Below are 14,787 nucleotides of genomic sequence, written 5' to 3' on the forward strand. Positions count from 1 at the left end.
TACCGTATACTTCCCACGCTATAGCCAGGATCACAAGTTGTTACAATCCCCAAGACAGGTTTTGCCATCGTGGAGGAGAAGTGTGTTCAAATCATTGGACTGTTGAGTCGTGGCAGCTGGGTAATTAGGCAAAACATATCAATACGAGTGCTGTGCCGCAGCAAAGGCGGTTGCCTGAAGCATTCCCACGCACCACTACGTACAGCTCTCTCATATACCAATTAAAACAATTCCAAGGTCATCTGACTATATTACCGCCATGTCCGAGTCAGGTAAGCAGCCATCATCAGCGTGGTTGAAGCTTCTTTCAACCCCCCCAGCTTCGTTGCAGGACCATTTTACCTATAAAAAAGGACGGTGGTAACCGACGCTACAGATGAATTTGTTCTTCATAATTTAAACACTTCTTTGCCAAAGAAATAATCTCAACAACCAAGAATGCCTATCACAGTCACCATTCCCAATAGTAAAGCCAGTTCTTGGCAGCACCCCAAAGCTGAAAACACTTCACAGCTCTTACGAGGAGCGAGTTCCCAAGAAGCAGATGGATGCAAACAAATCATCCAAAGCTCATTCTCCATCAACGGCTCTCTTGAAGAAAATCATGTATCAGCTTCGAGGAATGGTCTCGTCTGGTCATCGTTCTACGCATACAGCACCCACCATCATCTCACCATTCGCCCCGAAGATGTCTGGTTCGCTATAATCACTCAACTCAGTACTTACATCAACGCCAATTCTGAAAAGATGCGGGGTTACTTCGTTAGTCACGATGGTCAGAAAAGGCTTGAGGTCATCGATTTCGCGACTCTGCATACTGCTGATTACGGAAATCTCTCTCAGAAAATGACCCTCGAGATCGCAAAGAACATCAAAGATCCTGCTTTTCTAGAATGGATTCTTCCGTCGTTCTCGACAACCACTGACAATGATCGGGTTGTTGGCTCTGTGCTCCTTATGGGCGCGCTGCAGAAATACTTCTCCTATGCATTCGGAATGGAGTGTGGCATCCCTTCGGTAACACTCCTCGGAGAAATAACCGACTACGAAGATATACTCAATAGACTTGATAGACTGTATGAAATGGGTGAGGAACCTATTCAGTTTGCCATGCTCCTGCGACCGATTATTCGAAACATGGTTCTCACTTTCACTCAGCCTTACGACCCCGCTATCCATATATTCTGGAATCAAATTGTCAATATACACGAAATGTCGGGTTCCAAGACAATGACAGGCTGGATCACGGCGTTTTGCTACTGGGACGACGAAGGAAAGGCTGGGCTCTCCAGTCCAGGAAATGGCACCCTTGGGGATTTGATGTATCTCCACGTCGATACAGATGACATTCCCTGTGGATACGTCACTGTTCCGGTTGAAGTGAACGATAACGGTACTTTGTATAATTGCAAGATGCTTGCTGGATCAGTTGGTATGCAGGCTGTCCCTGGCCCTGAAGGTTATGTCCCAGCTTTTGATCCTTTTGAAGACAGAAGACGTAATGTGGAATTGGATGAGACGAAACTGGGAATAAAGCCTGTTACTGGGTGGATGATCTACGAGGTTGCTCAGCAAAACCAGTCATACAACCAATGGCCCATAGAAGTAGACATACCTATGGTAGAAATTGTCACTAACGATTGAGTTGGAGTCTCGGGGTATCTTTATCTTGGTGGGTAATGGAATTACTTGGTTTTGACAGCATGGCCCAGGGTCAAGAGTTCTTTTGCTCCCCGGGGGCTGAGTTTACTTGATATCGATGTTGCTAACATCTTATGTCACATATGTTCGTATCAGCGACTTCCTAGAACATGGGAGTCCATTGGGGAATCGATCTCACTTCAGTATACCAACTGCGCCAGCCCAAGAGCTACCGTTGATCAGTACTCATCTCACAAAATCCTCTTGCGTATACACAGCTTCTCGCTTACTCATAAACGAACGAAACAAGAGACCCGTAGAATCACAGATCCTACGTTCAGTAAAGGCGTCCTCAATTGGGGTTAGGACGTTTCTATGTTCGCCCTCGGATATTTCAGTAAGACGTCTCTGTGAAAAGTCTCGTCGTGGCCCTGAACTTCATACCTATTTTCAAGCTTTGTAACTCAGACAACAACTAGTCTACCAGCAAGAGTTCTAGGCTTTTCAGTTTGGAGCCTCGGGGTTACAACTTAACGCTTGCACAAATATTCTTGCTTTCGTTTCATGCGTATGGAGCATGGCGTCGATTACATTCCGATCAAAATATGGACGGTATAAACAAAAGCGGAAATTGTCGAAAGCTGGGACTGATGTTCCCTTTGGGATGTCTTGTTCATTGAACCAACTCGACTCTGTCAATTCTCACTCAGGGTAGGCAGAAATGCAAAGATATCTCCCTTACGTCTTAATATCACTTATCTCTTAGTATCCAAGCTGGAAGACGTAATTATAAGATTTGATTATCGCACATTTCCTGACCATTTAGAGCTTTCTCTCCGAAATCCACTGATGTCATTCTCATACCCTCGCTTCCAACGCTGAGGTATGCTTATCTCCGCGTTTCACAACAATCCCGCAACCGTATCCCCACGGGGCAGGTAAGAAATGCAAGATGCGCCAATTATGGGTCTTGATAACAAAAAGTCCACGACATGATTCCTCCCAAACAGACTGTTCACACTGAATGCAGTGCAATGATTCAGTTCTCGGCTTTCCAAAACGGGACATCCGCCGATGAACATGTAGACCAACCAACCAACCATATTTCATCCCTACCACTGCTTCAAAGTCAAAGGAAATAACTGCCTGAGACCAACTCCACAAAAACAAGTGGTTCCTCTGGGTAAACGCGGAGGACTCCTCCGGGCGCTTCTCCAATTTTAATTATTCTGAAAGGAAGGGATCGTCATATTGGTATCCACGGGGTTTATGTAAGAGTAATCTAATCTCCAAGGAGGACTTGGGGGAAATGTCGGGGAAAGAGTTTTCGCCACACGCTGTAAATTGGAGAATAGATGCGGAGATCACGGTGTAAGTCGTCAAGGTAATGGGTTAAGGTTGATGCTCGTTATAGTGGTCTATTGATCTATAACTCTATAATGCCAAATGGCTCCTAGTCTTCATGACTCTAAAGTAAAAAAGGGTATCCAAAATGTGTTCTAACACAAACGTTTCTATATGAAACAAAACTCATGAGTGAATCTAAGACTTCTCAGAGTTGAAGCCAGAGTCGTCGCGGACTGTGCCGCTCTCCTCATTTGGCTTCTCCAAAACTCCACCGCGGCTTGACTCATCAACGAGACCAAGTCGGATAGCCTCGCGCTCGACTTCCTCGTGAGAAAGGAAGGGAAGCTCCTTGGCGGCTTGAACATACGACATCTTCTCGACGAAACCCTTGGCGAAGATGATGTCGATTTCCTCGAGAGATCGGTTGGCAGTCTGTGATTTGTTAGTTGTGATTGCAGAGACGAAGTGGGGATGCTTACCTCGGGGTAGAACCAGTAAAGGATGGGGAAGAATGTGGCGTTGGCGCAGCCGAAGAAGAGATAGGTTCCCCAGTGGATGTTGGAGATCATGATGGGGACGATCATGACGATGACAAAGTTGAACAGCCAGTTGGTGCAGGTAGATGTAGCGTTAGCCTTGCCGCGGGTCTTGAGGGGGTTGATCTCAGCGGGATACAACCAGGGAAGAGGCAGCCAGGTAGCACCGAACGAAGCAATGTAGGTGAAGAGACCAGCGATAGCACCCTTTGAGATCTGAGGCGCATTGTTACCAGGGTCAGAACCACCAGGGATGAGGAAACCCATTGTCAAGAACATGGAAAGCATCTGACCAGCAGTACCAATGAGGAGCAACTTGCGACGACCGACACGCTCGATAAGGAACCATGATGAAGTCGCAAAGATGGAGTAGACAATCATGTTGACGCCGCCAAGCAGAAGAGCAAAGTTCTTATCGCCAAAGATGTCGGTGCACAGAATAGGGAAGTAGTAGATAACAGCGTTGCAGCCACCAACCTGCTGCATGAACTGCGATCCCGAACCGAGAAGCATACGGCGGAAGTGCTGTGTCTTTCCACCAGTGAAGAGAGCCTTGACGGGTGTGCTCTTCTGAGCAGCGAAACCAGAGGCACGAATTGAGTCGACGACACGGTCGCGTTCAGCGCGGGTCTCGTCACTGTCGACTTCGAAGCCGCGAATGGCGGCGATGACACGCTCGGCTTCCTCGTGTCGGTCGTGGGTGAGAAGCCAGCGGGGAGATTCTGGCAGCCAGACCATCGAGACGCAGAGGATAAGACCGAAGACGCACTGGAAGGCAATGGGGAAGCGCCATGTGAGGTCCTGGGGACCGTAGGAGCAGCCGTAGTCGATCCAGTATGCGATGAGGGTACCGAAAGCGATGATACCACCCTCGATGCAGATGAGGAGACCTCTGTTGGTGGTGGTGGAACACTCAGCTTGGTATGTTGGGATGGTGGATGTATTGATGCCGTTTCCGACACCAGTGATTGTTCGTCCGATGATGAGCTGCGCAAGAGCCTTGTGGCCCTTCATAGCAGTGACTTGGATGATGACACCAACGATCATGATCCAACCACCGAGAATCATGGCCCTTCGACGACCAAGCAGATCACCAATCCAAAGGATGAACATGGCGCCGAGCAAGCAACCAATCTCGTAAATAGCCGTTACGAAACCCTGCATGGTACTGTCCTTTGTCTCAGGGAAGTAATCATGGAAAGGGTCTGCGTCGATAATACCAGACATCACACCTTGGTCATATCCGAAGAGGAGGAAACCAGTCGTTGCGACGGTAGATATGGCCAGGGACAATTTCTTGCCCGTCAGGCCTGCGAAGGAGGGAGGCATGGTGACGGAGGGGGGCTATAGACCTGCTATGTTTGAGGGGGGAGCTCGTCTAGAGCTGGGAAGATGGGGGAGCTTGGTGAGGGAAGCATTGGGGGAGGTGAGAGGGTTTATATGTTGACAGCGTACAGAGCGATTAGAGTGTAAGTGGGAGAGGGAGTCTGGGATGCGAAAATTCTGAAGTGAGTGTATTACTACTTCTCCACGTACGGTCCACTATCTCCACGGGTTGGAAGTAACGATCATCCTTGAAAGAAGTCGAAAAGTTGGTCAAAGAACGAAAAAGTCCCTTGAAAGACCTGGAGTGTCACAGTGGGTGGACCGAAGGAATATTGGAGATCCCCACGCCTGAGTCGTTCACAAGGCGTCCACTGTAACTCACCACTAAAAACCTATCAACAGCACTGGAAGTCGCTCTAACCACGGTAGGTCACTCTAACCACTGTGAGTCTCAGGCGCTGCCTTACGGGGCACGCACACTGCAGATGCCGTCTTCCGACTCCTTCGGATCTGCCAAGAAGCAGGGCAGGCGAACCTCGGTGTTACTGAAAGCAGACAAAACCGTGACGTCAAGTGCAAGGCGGCAAAGGCGCCTGAAAAAACGGCATGTTTTTTTAGTGCTGAAGTGCTAGCGGATGAAACGTTCTATTTGGTCCAGAAGAACCCTTGTCGTGGCGATCATCTAGAGCGGCAGAGACGTCATTGGTTCAGGGGATATGTCCACGATGGTGCTAGTGATTAAGCATGATAGAGCCGAGGCTCTACACGTGAAGTTATACGATAAACAACAATCACAGTGAAGTGCTTCTGGTGATTTACAGTCGATGGTTCGTGTGGATGACGATCAAAGGGTCTTCCCCAAAGTCCACAGCTCTCGTCTAAAAAAAATGGCGAAAAAAAACAGGAACCTGGGGATTGTGAAAAAATATCGGGCCTCAAAGGTCGGGGGTGGGAACTGAAGATCATGTCCTTATGAGGAGCGGACAAAGAGCTCAATGCGTGATTGAGGTTCCAGTTTACGTGGAGAAGAGGCAGGATTTGTGGTTCGGAGTGGTTGTTGGTGACAAATTATCGTTGTGAGGAATTGCTCTGCCTTGGAATTGTTTAATTGGCGTGGAGAGTGCAATAAAGTTCAGAGTTTTCTCTTGCAAGCGAAAACAATCTCGAAGTGCGAGGTTCGCTACTTCAGTGGAGGTTAGGTCCATTCAGTGGTGTTTTCAGTGGACCTCACGCAATGACATTCAACGGTGAATTGGGTCTGGGGAAGATGATCAAAGGGTCCAATTGAGCGCTGCTTGTCAAACCGTTGATCTTACTGACAATTCCATAGAACTGGATAGAAAATAGGGACAGGAAATGCACGTCGTTGAACGCACGTTTCTTGGCCGCGGGAGATCATCAGTTGGGGACCTGAACTTGCAAACTTGGCGATGCTAGAACATTGGCATCACCGCCAAAACTTGGCTGCACAGGATATGAACAATTGCATGATTACAAGTCAAGTTACTGATTAAGAGACTGGCATTGTTATCCATTGACCCGACATCGGATTATCTCCTATCTCAACCTATAGACAGCACTGATCGTCCACACTCCCTTACTCAAGACCGTCGTATACGCCGATCCCTCTGCGCAATTAAACTTTACGATTCCTTTCAAGTGACTCTCGGGTTGCTTCTTTTGGTAATTGCGGTTTTGTGAGATTCAGATTCGTCAGCTTTTAAGCCGCAACTAATCTCAATCTCACAACCACCTTCTACGGTACATACAGCAGCATGCAACATGCGTGCCAATGAGACTCGGAACCGCTCTTGTCTTGGCGATCCTTCCGACGGAGAAAAGATGCCTTGGCAGGCGGATAGCGGCGCAAGAACGGGAGTTAGCCGAGCGTCTAGGCGGGCATAATGAGGATTTAACGAGACTGCCAAGATGACGATGTTGGTGAGATGGGATATCCTTGTTTTGGGCTGAGGGTCTTGTCAACTCATGCTCAGTGACAGTGAGCTATTGTAGGAAACAATTGTAGTAAACAAGCATTAACATCTAGTCTTTTTTACATCACCAGCTCTTCAGCATGCCCTCCCTGTTCATTGCGATTCATTGCTGATGGCCTTTAATTGACTGACGTGCTAAACCTGTGACACGCGACCCAGTATTAAAAGTGTCACTCTGAACCTCGTGGACCCTTTTTATCTCACCCACAATGGAGTCTTTTTTCGCCGAGCTTTAGACCGAGAAGCAGGGACTTCTCCAGCTGCTGGGCCAATTTTTTTCTGGCACAAGGTTAAGTTGACGAGATGATGGGATGCGGAGGTTTGGGGTCTGGGGGAGGAGTTCTGATGCATTTTTTGTGAGGGGATTGAAGCTGGGGAAAATCGCCACTCGTGAAGATCTGCGACGACTTCATGAAATCGAGAATTGTGAATTATCAATCTCACGAGTGCAAAGTATTTTTATTTTGATCTCGTTTTTACTGCATTACTGGTCGCGATGGTAGCTGCGGTTGTGAGCGCCCGTGGTGTCGATGGTCACTGAGAATGCGACCGTCAGCTCACACCTTCAACACAACAATGCAGTACTTGGTATAATGCTTTGCTGCATTAGAACACTCTCCTCATTTTATTATCCCTTACTCATATGATTATTTTATCAAGAGTGTTCTCAATGGAGGCGCCACTGTCTGGCAGTGTGTCATTTGCGGGCAGTGATTCACAGTCGCGAAATGGCAGCCTCTTCTGTGTTGCCGGTGCAAAAGACCGCCAGCAATGCCATCGCTCACATCAACAACAAAAGCCGATCTCGCGCTTCATTCATTTCTCTTCTGTTCATCTCACGATCGCAACGCGACAGTACTCAAGATCGCTGCGATAGCTCATCGTGACTGCGTCAAGTCGGTGCATCGAAATGGAACAGCATCATGTCTACCACCATCATTACCACTACCATTACACCTACCCCTTCCCGCCTGGTCTACCTCCAAATGCCCCGCAAAACGATGAGCCTCTAAACCAAGAAGTGGCCGGTCACAATAGCGAGGAACCAGCGGCCGAAGATGATGAGGAGGAGGAGGAGCACAGTGAGAGGGGTGATACCGAAGACCAGCAAAAGCCAGAGAACCGTGTCCCTAGCCCAGTCCAGCAAGAGCAATCTGACGCTCTAACTATGGTTAGAAGAATGGGCGCCGTGGTATTCGATGACTGCCTCGACATCCTCAACCTCGACGCTCTGTCGCTTCAAGCACAAGCTCGCTTCACAACCACAAACACCCAATTCAACAGCGACGATCATCAGGAGGGTCCTCTAAGGAAAAAGGCCAGAACCAGTGACTGCCCCGAGCGACCCGGGTCCCGGAAAGAATCTCAGCATCACCCTGCTCATCCTCAACAAAGCGACAACATAACAGTCATCGACAAGGCTCGCGTCATCGACACCGAGCGTTGTTTTCGTGTCATCAATTGTGACCCAGCTGGTCCACAAGTCAATATCTGCTGGCGAGTCCCTGGCCAGCGAAACATATGGCTGTTGAGAATCAGCATGCAGTCTCTGGATTACACGTACAAAGGATTCGTTGATCTTTTTGAAGCAGCAGCTCCGCCGGACTTGCCCTACATGGGCTTCTTTATAAAACCTGACTGTAAGGAGATTGTTTCCATGATTGTGAGTAGTTGTGGCGGTCGCGGACCCGAACTTCTCGAGCGTGGAGAGGGTGAGATTCTTCCAAGCGGGTGTGAAAGCATTTCTGTGCTTGGAAGACTCGTGGGATTCGAGGTCTTACGAGATTGAGGGTGGTTTGGAGGATGTGGACTGGACTGAGGGCGAAAGTGGCCTGGGATGGTATGAACATGAACGAAGGCATGGAAATGTAACAGAATTCACGAGAAATGATCTGAATCAGCAAGTCTTTGTGTGGCACTGTGCGTCCCGTGTAATGATTCACAAGTGTGAAGTGACAGCCTCGCCCTCGTGTCAGTAAAAAATGGCAGCTGATCAAGTCAGCTCACATTGCACCCAAGCCATATCTTTCGTCATTAATTCCTGCTCAGCTACAACACTCAGATCACTGCAATAACTCAACCCAAGTTACTACAAAATGGCAAAGCATCACCATCTTCACGAGCATCAGCACGGCACTGATCAACCGCACACTCCAACAAGAAGAGGCCGCCCGCGACATTCTGACGATAATACACTCGAAACGGATGATGAGCCTCGCACGGTAGAAACTGTAGTCGAGGATGTTGACGAGTTGCCGCGAAGCGGTTTAGTTGTCTTCGACGACTGTGTCAGTTACGTTCACATCAACAGTCTCCCTGAAAGAGCGCTGAGCCGATGGCGCCAAGAAGAACGGCAGTACCAGCAACGTGCGCAAGAACAAGACATCCAACCTCCACGGAGCGAAATACCTCCAGCGATCTACGACGGCTCAGCCCCCGTCCTCTCCAGCCGCAGACTAACCCAAGTCTCCCGCGCATGCATCATCGCATCAGGCGGCTTCTACGTTGTCAACTGCGACACAACAGGACCCCAGGTTAACATCTGCTGGCGCGTTCCCGGCCCGCGAAACATATGGCTTGCGAGACTGGCAGCCAGCCCAGATGGGAGCAATACGAATCGTCCGCCTTCGATTGTTCCGGGGATGACGCTGTCGTGCTTTCGGAGGGGACCGTCGGGGGGTGAATGTGCGTGGTCGATCATCATGGCGAAGTCTTGTGGTGATGTGGAGGAGAGGATTGGGCGTGGGGAAGGGGAGTTGATCTTTGATGAACCGATCAGTGAGGAGAGTTTGGTTGCGTTTGGGAGGGCTGTTGGGATTGAGGTTTTGTGTGTTCGAGAGTGATGCTGGGTTGTCAGCGAGGAACTGGGGTAGCATGAGCGGATGAGGCATTGACATGGCACTTATATCGCGGCATCATTTAAAGTTGATTCGGTTGGTTCTCTTTCTTTTCCTCATGGTGCTTTGAGCTGAGCTTTGGTAGTTGCAGCAATTTGTCAAGACATCTCCTGCGAAGGGACATCAGAGGGTTCACACAGACTGTACAAGAAATGAATAATGAGAAAATTAGTAGACGCCATTGAGATCAGTTGAAGCGCACCCCTCAATATTTCAGTATAGTTACGTGAGAATGGCCGAGTGCAGTTCATAAGGTATCCTTCACTCTCCACCTTTACACTGCCAACAGCCAACAGCGAACACCTCGCAGCCGTCCAAGTCACACTAGGAACCTCATCGCAGGACATATCTTCGCCGTGCTAAAGGCAATGAACAACATAATACCACCGTCTCCAGCCCCAGCAATTTAAATAACCCTATTAAAGAAACCCCTTAGCTTACGCTAGATTTACCTAAGTATTTTTATCACTTAGGGTAAAGGTCCTGAGCAAGTCTGATACTTCGGTAATGACAGAGGCACCCGAAGCTGAGGTGGTTGACTCCTTCTTTCATGATCATCCGAGTACAAGGTCGGACTTGGCTCTTACTTGCCCTCAATCATATCACCAAGTCTTCCCGTAGTCTATCTTCTCTCATCAATATCATCATCAGTCTCTCGTTAAATCATTATTACCACAATGAACTGCTACCATGCATCCCGCCTGGCAAGATTACTCGCCAGTTCACAAGATGAAAGTCCACAAGATCAAAGCTCCCAAGATCAAAGTCTACAAGAACCCTCCATTACCGACCTGATGAGTAACGCCTACCATCAAGCCCTCCTAACAACAGACCTCGCCCAACATTACCATCCCCTCCCTCGCCTCTTATACGAGCCCCAAGACGGCATTGATGGTTACTGGACCGTCACCTGGACTCGGCCATCATTTGTTCAGCTACAGATAACCATCAGGCCCGCTCTCCACAGCGATCCTCCCTCTCACCATTGGCGCAGCATGCGCTCAAACCAGATCCAAGGCCCCATCACATTCCGCATCTCGACACAAAACGCCATGAGGGAGTTGTCTGAACTTCGGCGGTATGTTTTCCCTTTTAAGAGGGTAGAGGTCATTCCGTGTGAAATGCCTACTTCCGATACACGGACCGTTATATAGCGTGCCCGGCACCGTGTCCCGCGCCTGCCACCGATTCGGTAAGTCATCAGTTAGGCAGGCTTGCTTGTATTGCTTGTATTGACGATAATGGGATTCAGGGCAGCAGAGAATGACTTAATATGATGGTTTGGGGCTTAACTGAAGCGTTTACGATGCAAGCCGAGCTATGTTGGCTTCCCATAGGAGTTATCTGACATGACCTAAGCATACACTATCGAGTTGGGTACCAGCGACCGCGTTCCGTTCCAGATATTGCGACGACCGGTGGACGGTGACGGCATATAAGAGGGACCGAGACAGATGGGCGCATTTGACTCAGCGACGGTTTACAAGACATTCTTTGAAGATATGGGTAGACAATATACAACAGCGACTTGTTTTACGCATTCTGAACATCGGGATACGAAGCTGTAGAGAGCCTGTCCGTTGCTGTCTCGTGAAGATGCTCCAACCCGACTTACTAACGAACAAGAGAGACTACACGAAGCACACAGTGTCAGCGTCAGATGTCCTGTTCCATAACTGCTTCCAACGTGAAAGGCGTTGCGTGCGAAGACGGGCCGGAACATCCCCAAGAGCAACGCTCAACTGCACTGTGATCTCTTCCCTCATCAACGTCAGCCCAAGACACATTTCTCTGATCACCGCCCATCTATACAGCTCCGACACTCATTCCGCAAATTCTTTCTGTCTTACCAAGCTTCCTCTTTGTCCATCTCATCCCGGCGAGGATGGGTACGTCGTATCCAGTAGAGCAATGGACAAGCTCAGTCTCCTACCAAGCACTTGATCGGATCACATCTCAGCAGAGTTGTAATCGCTTGAGTCCTTTCACTTCTCATCTGACCCGTGGATGGAAAGTAACTCACCAAGGTTCGTTTACCGCGAGAAAACGCACCGGGGCCAATTAGATCAACATCGCCAGGTGTCCCCTCCGTCAAGATGAAGTAGCCTAAGCGATACTCACTCACATCACAAGAACCACTGTCAATAAAAGACCCTCAATCCTTTCCTTTCCTTTCATTTCTATTTCAGGCACTCTCTTTCCCAAAATAGCACAAACAAAGCATCTCATTCCCATTCCCTGCCCTCGCCCTGCTTTCGACTTAAGTCAACAAAGGGACCACCAAACCTCCAACAACTGTGCGTCCACTCCCAATGCTTGACTCACTGTCCCCAGACTCATCTCAAATCAATCTCAAGCTTTCCAAAGCATGACATATCAACTATATGAACTATCTCCCTCCCCTCTAGTTCGATACCGTTTCAGCTCAACGCAAGAAACATGAAGTTCACACTCGCTACACTGACACTTGTCGCACTCGCGGCTACTACTCCCCCTCCCGAGCCGGTTGTTCTCAAACCTGTTCCAGAGAAAGCAAGCAGTGGGTGTTATCACTAGTATGTCTCCCCTCCCCATCTACACAACGTCATCAGTCCAAACCCAGTCTATCCTACAAGTCGCTGATTTCACTCTCTACCTCGTCTCAACCTGCAGCCTCAATGTCAACCTACTAAAGATACCAGCGTAATCTCCAAACCAAACAACTGCTGTCTTCCTCGCATCTGCGCCTGTCAAGATGGTACGTCTCCTCTCCCCTTTCCATCCTCCCCTCTCCCATCTTGTTCACAGAGCACATCTAACGCATGTCAGGCAACTACTATCAATTCAACGAAGACGCATGGAAACAGAAAATGAACGGCTGTGATCCTCCCTGGGGTTATCTCGGAAAGAAAATGCACAATATGCCCAGCTTCTGCTGTCGAGGATGGAAAGCCCCCAAGCCTGTATTTCCCACATAACTCTATACTAGTCCATCATATCCTTCTCTTCTTCCTATCATTAGATATTACAATTACAAATCCTTTACTTCCTGCTCCCCCTTCTCCTTCTCCTTCTCATTACCCCCCTTCTTCCCCTCCTCCTCTTTACCACTCTCCTCCAAAGCAGCCTTGCAGCTCACAATCCCCCCCGCGATCCCTCCCAACTCCTCACCACTGCCAATCCAGGGCCCAGCACTATAATTCGCATCAACACCCGCATACACAAACCACCCGCTCACAGGCTGCGCCATGACTCCCCCAGGCGTGTTCTTCTTCTCGACGCCGACGTTGCCTGCTACGAGATAGGCTTGTGTGTCAACGCCTGGTGAGGGGTAGTTCTTCATGGTCAGGGGCGCTTTGGCGTAGCCGATGCTGATGTCGGAGAGGGTGCAGGGGATGTAGCTCTGTCCGTCGATTGTGATGGACCAGTCGTTGGGGAAGATGCCCATCTGAACCTCTTCGGCTTTCTCCTCTTTCTTTTCCTCAGCCTTGGTATCGTCTTTTTTGACCTCTTCGACTTTCACTCCAGCTTCTTCTTCATCCTCGTCGTCCCAATTATCATACCAATCCTCATAGACTCCTCTAACCTTCCCATCACGGTCCCAATGCATAAATCCTGTAATCCACCCTGAAACATCCCACTCACTCGCCCCCTCCCCACAAGACCACTTCTTCTTCGCCCTAACAATCTGCTCCCAGAACAACCTTGTCTCCCCATCTCCCTCACCATCAACACCCCAACTACTAACAAACCTCTTCATAATCGGCCTCAACCTCTCCGCAAACCCAGCCGCCTCATCCCCAAACTCCTTCAACTTCTCAACCTTCTCCCCCAGCTTAACCCAATCCTCCCTCTCCCCTAGTAGTGTCACACTCGGTATTCCACATACCATCATGCCCTCATACTCAAAGAAATGCTGCATCAGCCCCATCATCAACACCGTAGCCGTAACATCATCCTGAGCAGTCGAAGTGCTAAAACCGGGCTTTATCCAATCCAACAACCACCCCGTCTTAACCCTGCTCTGAATCTCCCCTCTAAACGCACCAATGATGCCGTCCCATGAAAAGCCCTCCACTGTAATCTTTTCGCGCCCAGAGTGATCAACGAATAAATGCCGGAGTGCTTCAGAGTGGGTACTCATGTAGACATTCATCTGCGCCAGAACTTCAAACCAGATCTCATCAGGGCGTAGGATGAGATGCTCGTGCTTAGCCCACGCCTCAACAGCACCCCTCACAAACCCATCCGACGAGGGGAATACATTTCTTCCCGAGAGATCATCGAACGACGATGCGAGTAGTGAGGCTGTGTTCTCGGCTTCTTCTGGACAACTCCGCGAGAAGAGATCAGTAGCTGATGTAGCGATACCTGACGCGCTGAAGGGCAATGGGTCGACACGGTGGACTTGGATGGTGATTGAGGCGGTGGCCAGGCCAGCCAGCCACAGCGCTTTGAGCATCGTATACGAAGCAGTCTCTTCTCTTGGATATTCTCCCGTATGCCGTGGGGCCTTCAAGGGATCGGCTTTTGGTTGGTGTGGGTATGCAAATCGTGGTCTGATGCAAGATTACGGACCTCCCGATCGGATGGTTAAAGGTTAAAAAGGGATCGCGCTAGCGGCTCTTAGTGGAGTTGTCCAGGGAACTGGGCCGAATCTCATCTCATGATATCGACGTATGCCTCAGACTATTCACGGCGAATTGGAAGTTGTTCCTCAGACTATTTCTGACAAACGTTACAGCGAATGAGGAATTTTGTTTCGGGACATTGGCTGGCGACGGGATCGGATCTCCGTTGGCGACGTATCGAGATATGATCCCGGCTGCTACAGGGGAACGCAACATCCGATCTCCGTCAGTATCAGTGCAGATGCAGGGTAGGACATGCGACAATTGGCATTTGACGAGATTAATTAATTGTGCATATCAACGTCGGCATCGCCATGTTGGGCCGTGATTAATGCCGTAAGGCCCGATGGACGAAATGCCTCATCTTGCCACTATTTCCAGTCACTCTCCAACATCTCATCATTCGATTCATATTAGTCACAAGTCACAGCAATCA

At 49.3% G+C, this 14,787-nt stretch overlaps 7 protein-coding genes; 5 read left to right on the forward strand and 2 right to left on the reverse strand.

Annotated features, from left to right (window-relative positions):
- Positions 1-438: 438 nt before the first annotated feature.
- FFUJ_12990 (uncharacterized protein) lies at positions 439-1,644 on the forward strand (the record flags this gene model as incomplete). Its single annotated transcript, XM_023575622.1, has 1 exon — positions 439-1,644. The coding sequence occupies one exon, from the start codon at positions 439-441 to the stop codon at positions 1,642-1,644; it is 1,206 nt and encodes a 401-aa protein (XP_023428905.1).
- A 1,539-nt stretch (positions 1,645-3,183) lies between these two features.
- FFUJ_12991 (probable sugar transport protein STL1) lies at positions 3,184-4,853 on the reverse strand (the record flags this gene model as incomplete). XM_023575623.1 has 2 exons in its annotated part: positions 3,184-3,420; positions 3,468-4,853. 2 exons carry the CDS (start codon positions 4,851-4,853, stop codon positions 3,184-3,186), a joined length of 1,623 nt encoding a protein of 540 aa, XP_023428906.1.
- Positions 4,854-7,754: 2,901 nt separating this feature from the next.
- FFUJ_12992 (uncharacterized protein) lies at positions 7,755-8,633 on the forward strand (the record flags this gene model as incomplete). The annotated part of the gene is made up of 1 exon (XM_023575624.1): positions 7,755-8,633. One exon carries the CDS (start codon positions 7,755-7,757, stop codon positions 8,631-8,633), a length of 879 nt encoding a protein of 292 aa, XP_023428907.1.
- A 307-nt stretch (positions 8,634-8,940) lies between these two features.
- FFUJ_12993 (uncharacterized protein) lies at positions 8,941-9,687 on the forward strand (the record flags this gene model as incomplete). Its single annotated transcript, XM_023575625.1, has 1 exon — positions 8,941-9,687. One exon carries the CDS (start codon positions 8,941-8,943, stop codon positions 9,685-9,687), a length of 747 nt encoding a protein of 248 aa, XP_023428908.1.
- Positions 9,688-10,418: 731 nt separating this feature from the next.
- On the forward strand, positions 10,419-11,180 carry FFUJ_12994 (uncharacterized protein; the record flags this gene model as incomplete). XM_023575626.1 has 3 exons in its annotated part: positions 10,419-10,819; positions 10,896-10,933; positions 11,101-11,180. 3 exons carry the CDS (start codon positions 10,419-10,421, stop codon positions 11,178-11,180), a joined length of 519 nt encoding a protein of 172 aa, XP_023428909.1.
- A 1,000-nt stretch (positions 11,181-12,180) lies between these two features.
- Positions 12,181-12,698, forward strand: FFUJ_14907 (uncharacterized protein; the record flags this gene model as incomplete). XM_023575627.1 has 3 exons in its annotated part: positions 12,181-12,296; positions 12,423-12,478; positions 12,550-12,698. The coding sequence occupies 3 exons, from the start codon at positions 12,181-12,183 to the stop codon at positions 12,696-12,698; spliced, it is 321 nt and encodes a 106-aa protein (XP_023429591.1).
- Positions 12,699-12,751: 53 nt separating this feature from the next.
- FFUJ_12995 (uncharacterized protein) lies at positions 12,752-14,182 on the reverse strand (the record flags this gene model as incomplete). Its single annotated transcript, XM_023575629.1, has 1 exon — positions 12,752-14,182. The coding sequence occupies one exon, from the start codon at positions 14,180-14,182 to the stop codon at positions 12,752-12,754; it is 1,431 nt and encodes a 476-aa protein (XP_023428910.1).
- Between the last annotated feature and the right edge of the window lie 605 nt (positions 14,183-14,787).

Source organism: Fusarium fujikuroi, chromosome FFUJ_chr04, assembly GCF_900079805.1.
Source record: "Fusarium fujikuroi IMI 58289 draft genome, chromosome FFUJ_chr04".
Lineage (NCBI taxonomy): Eukaryota > Fungi > Ascomycota > Sordariomycetes > Hypocreales > Nectriaceae > Fusarium > Fusarium fujikuroi.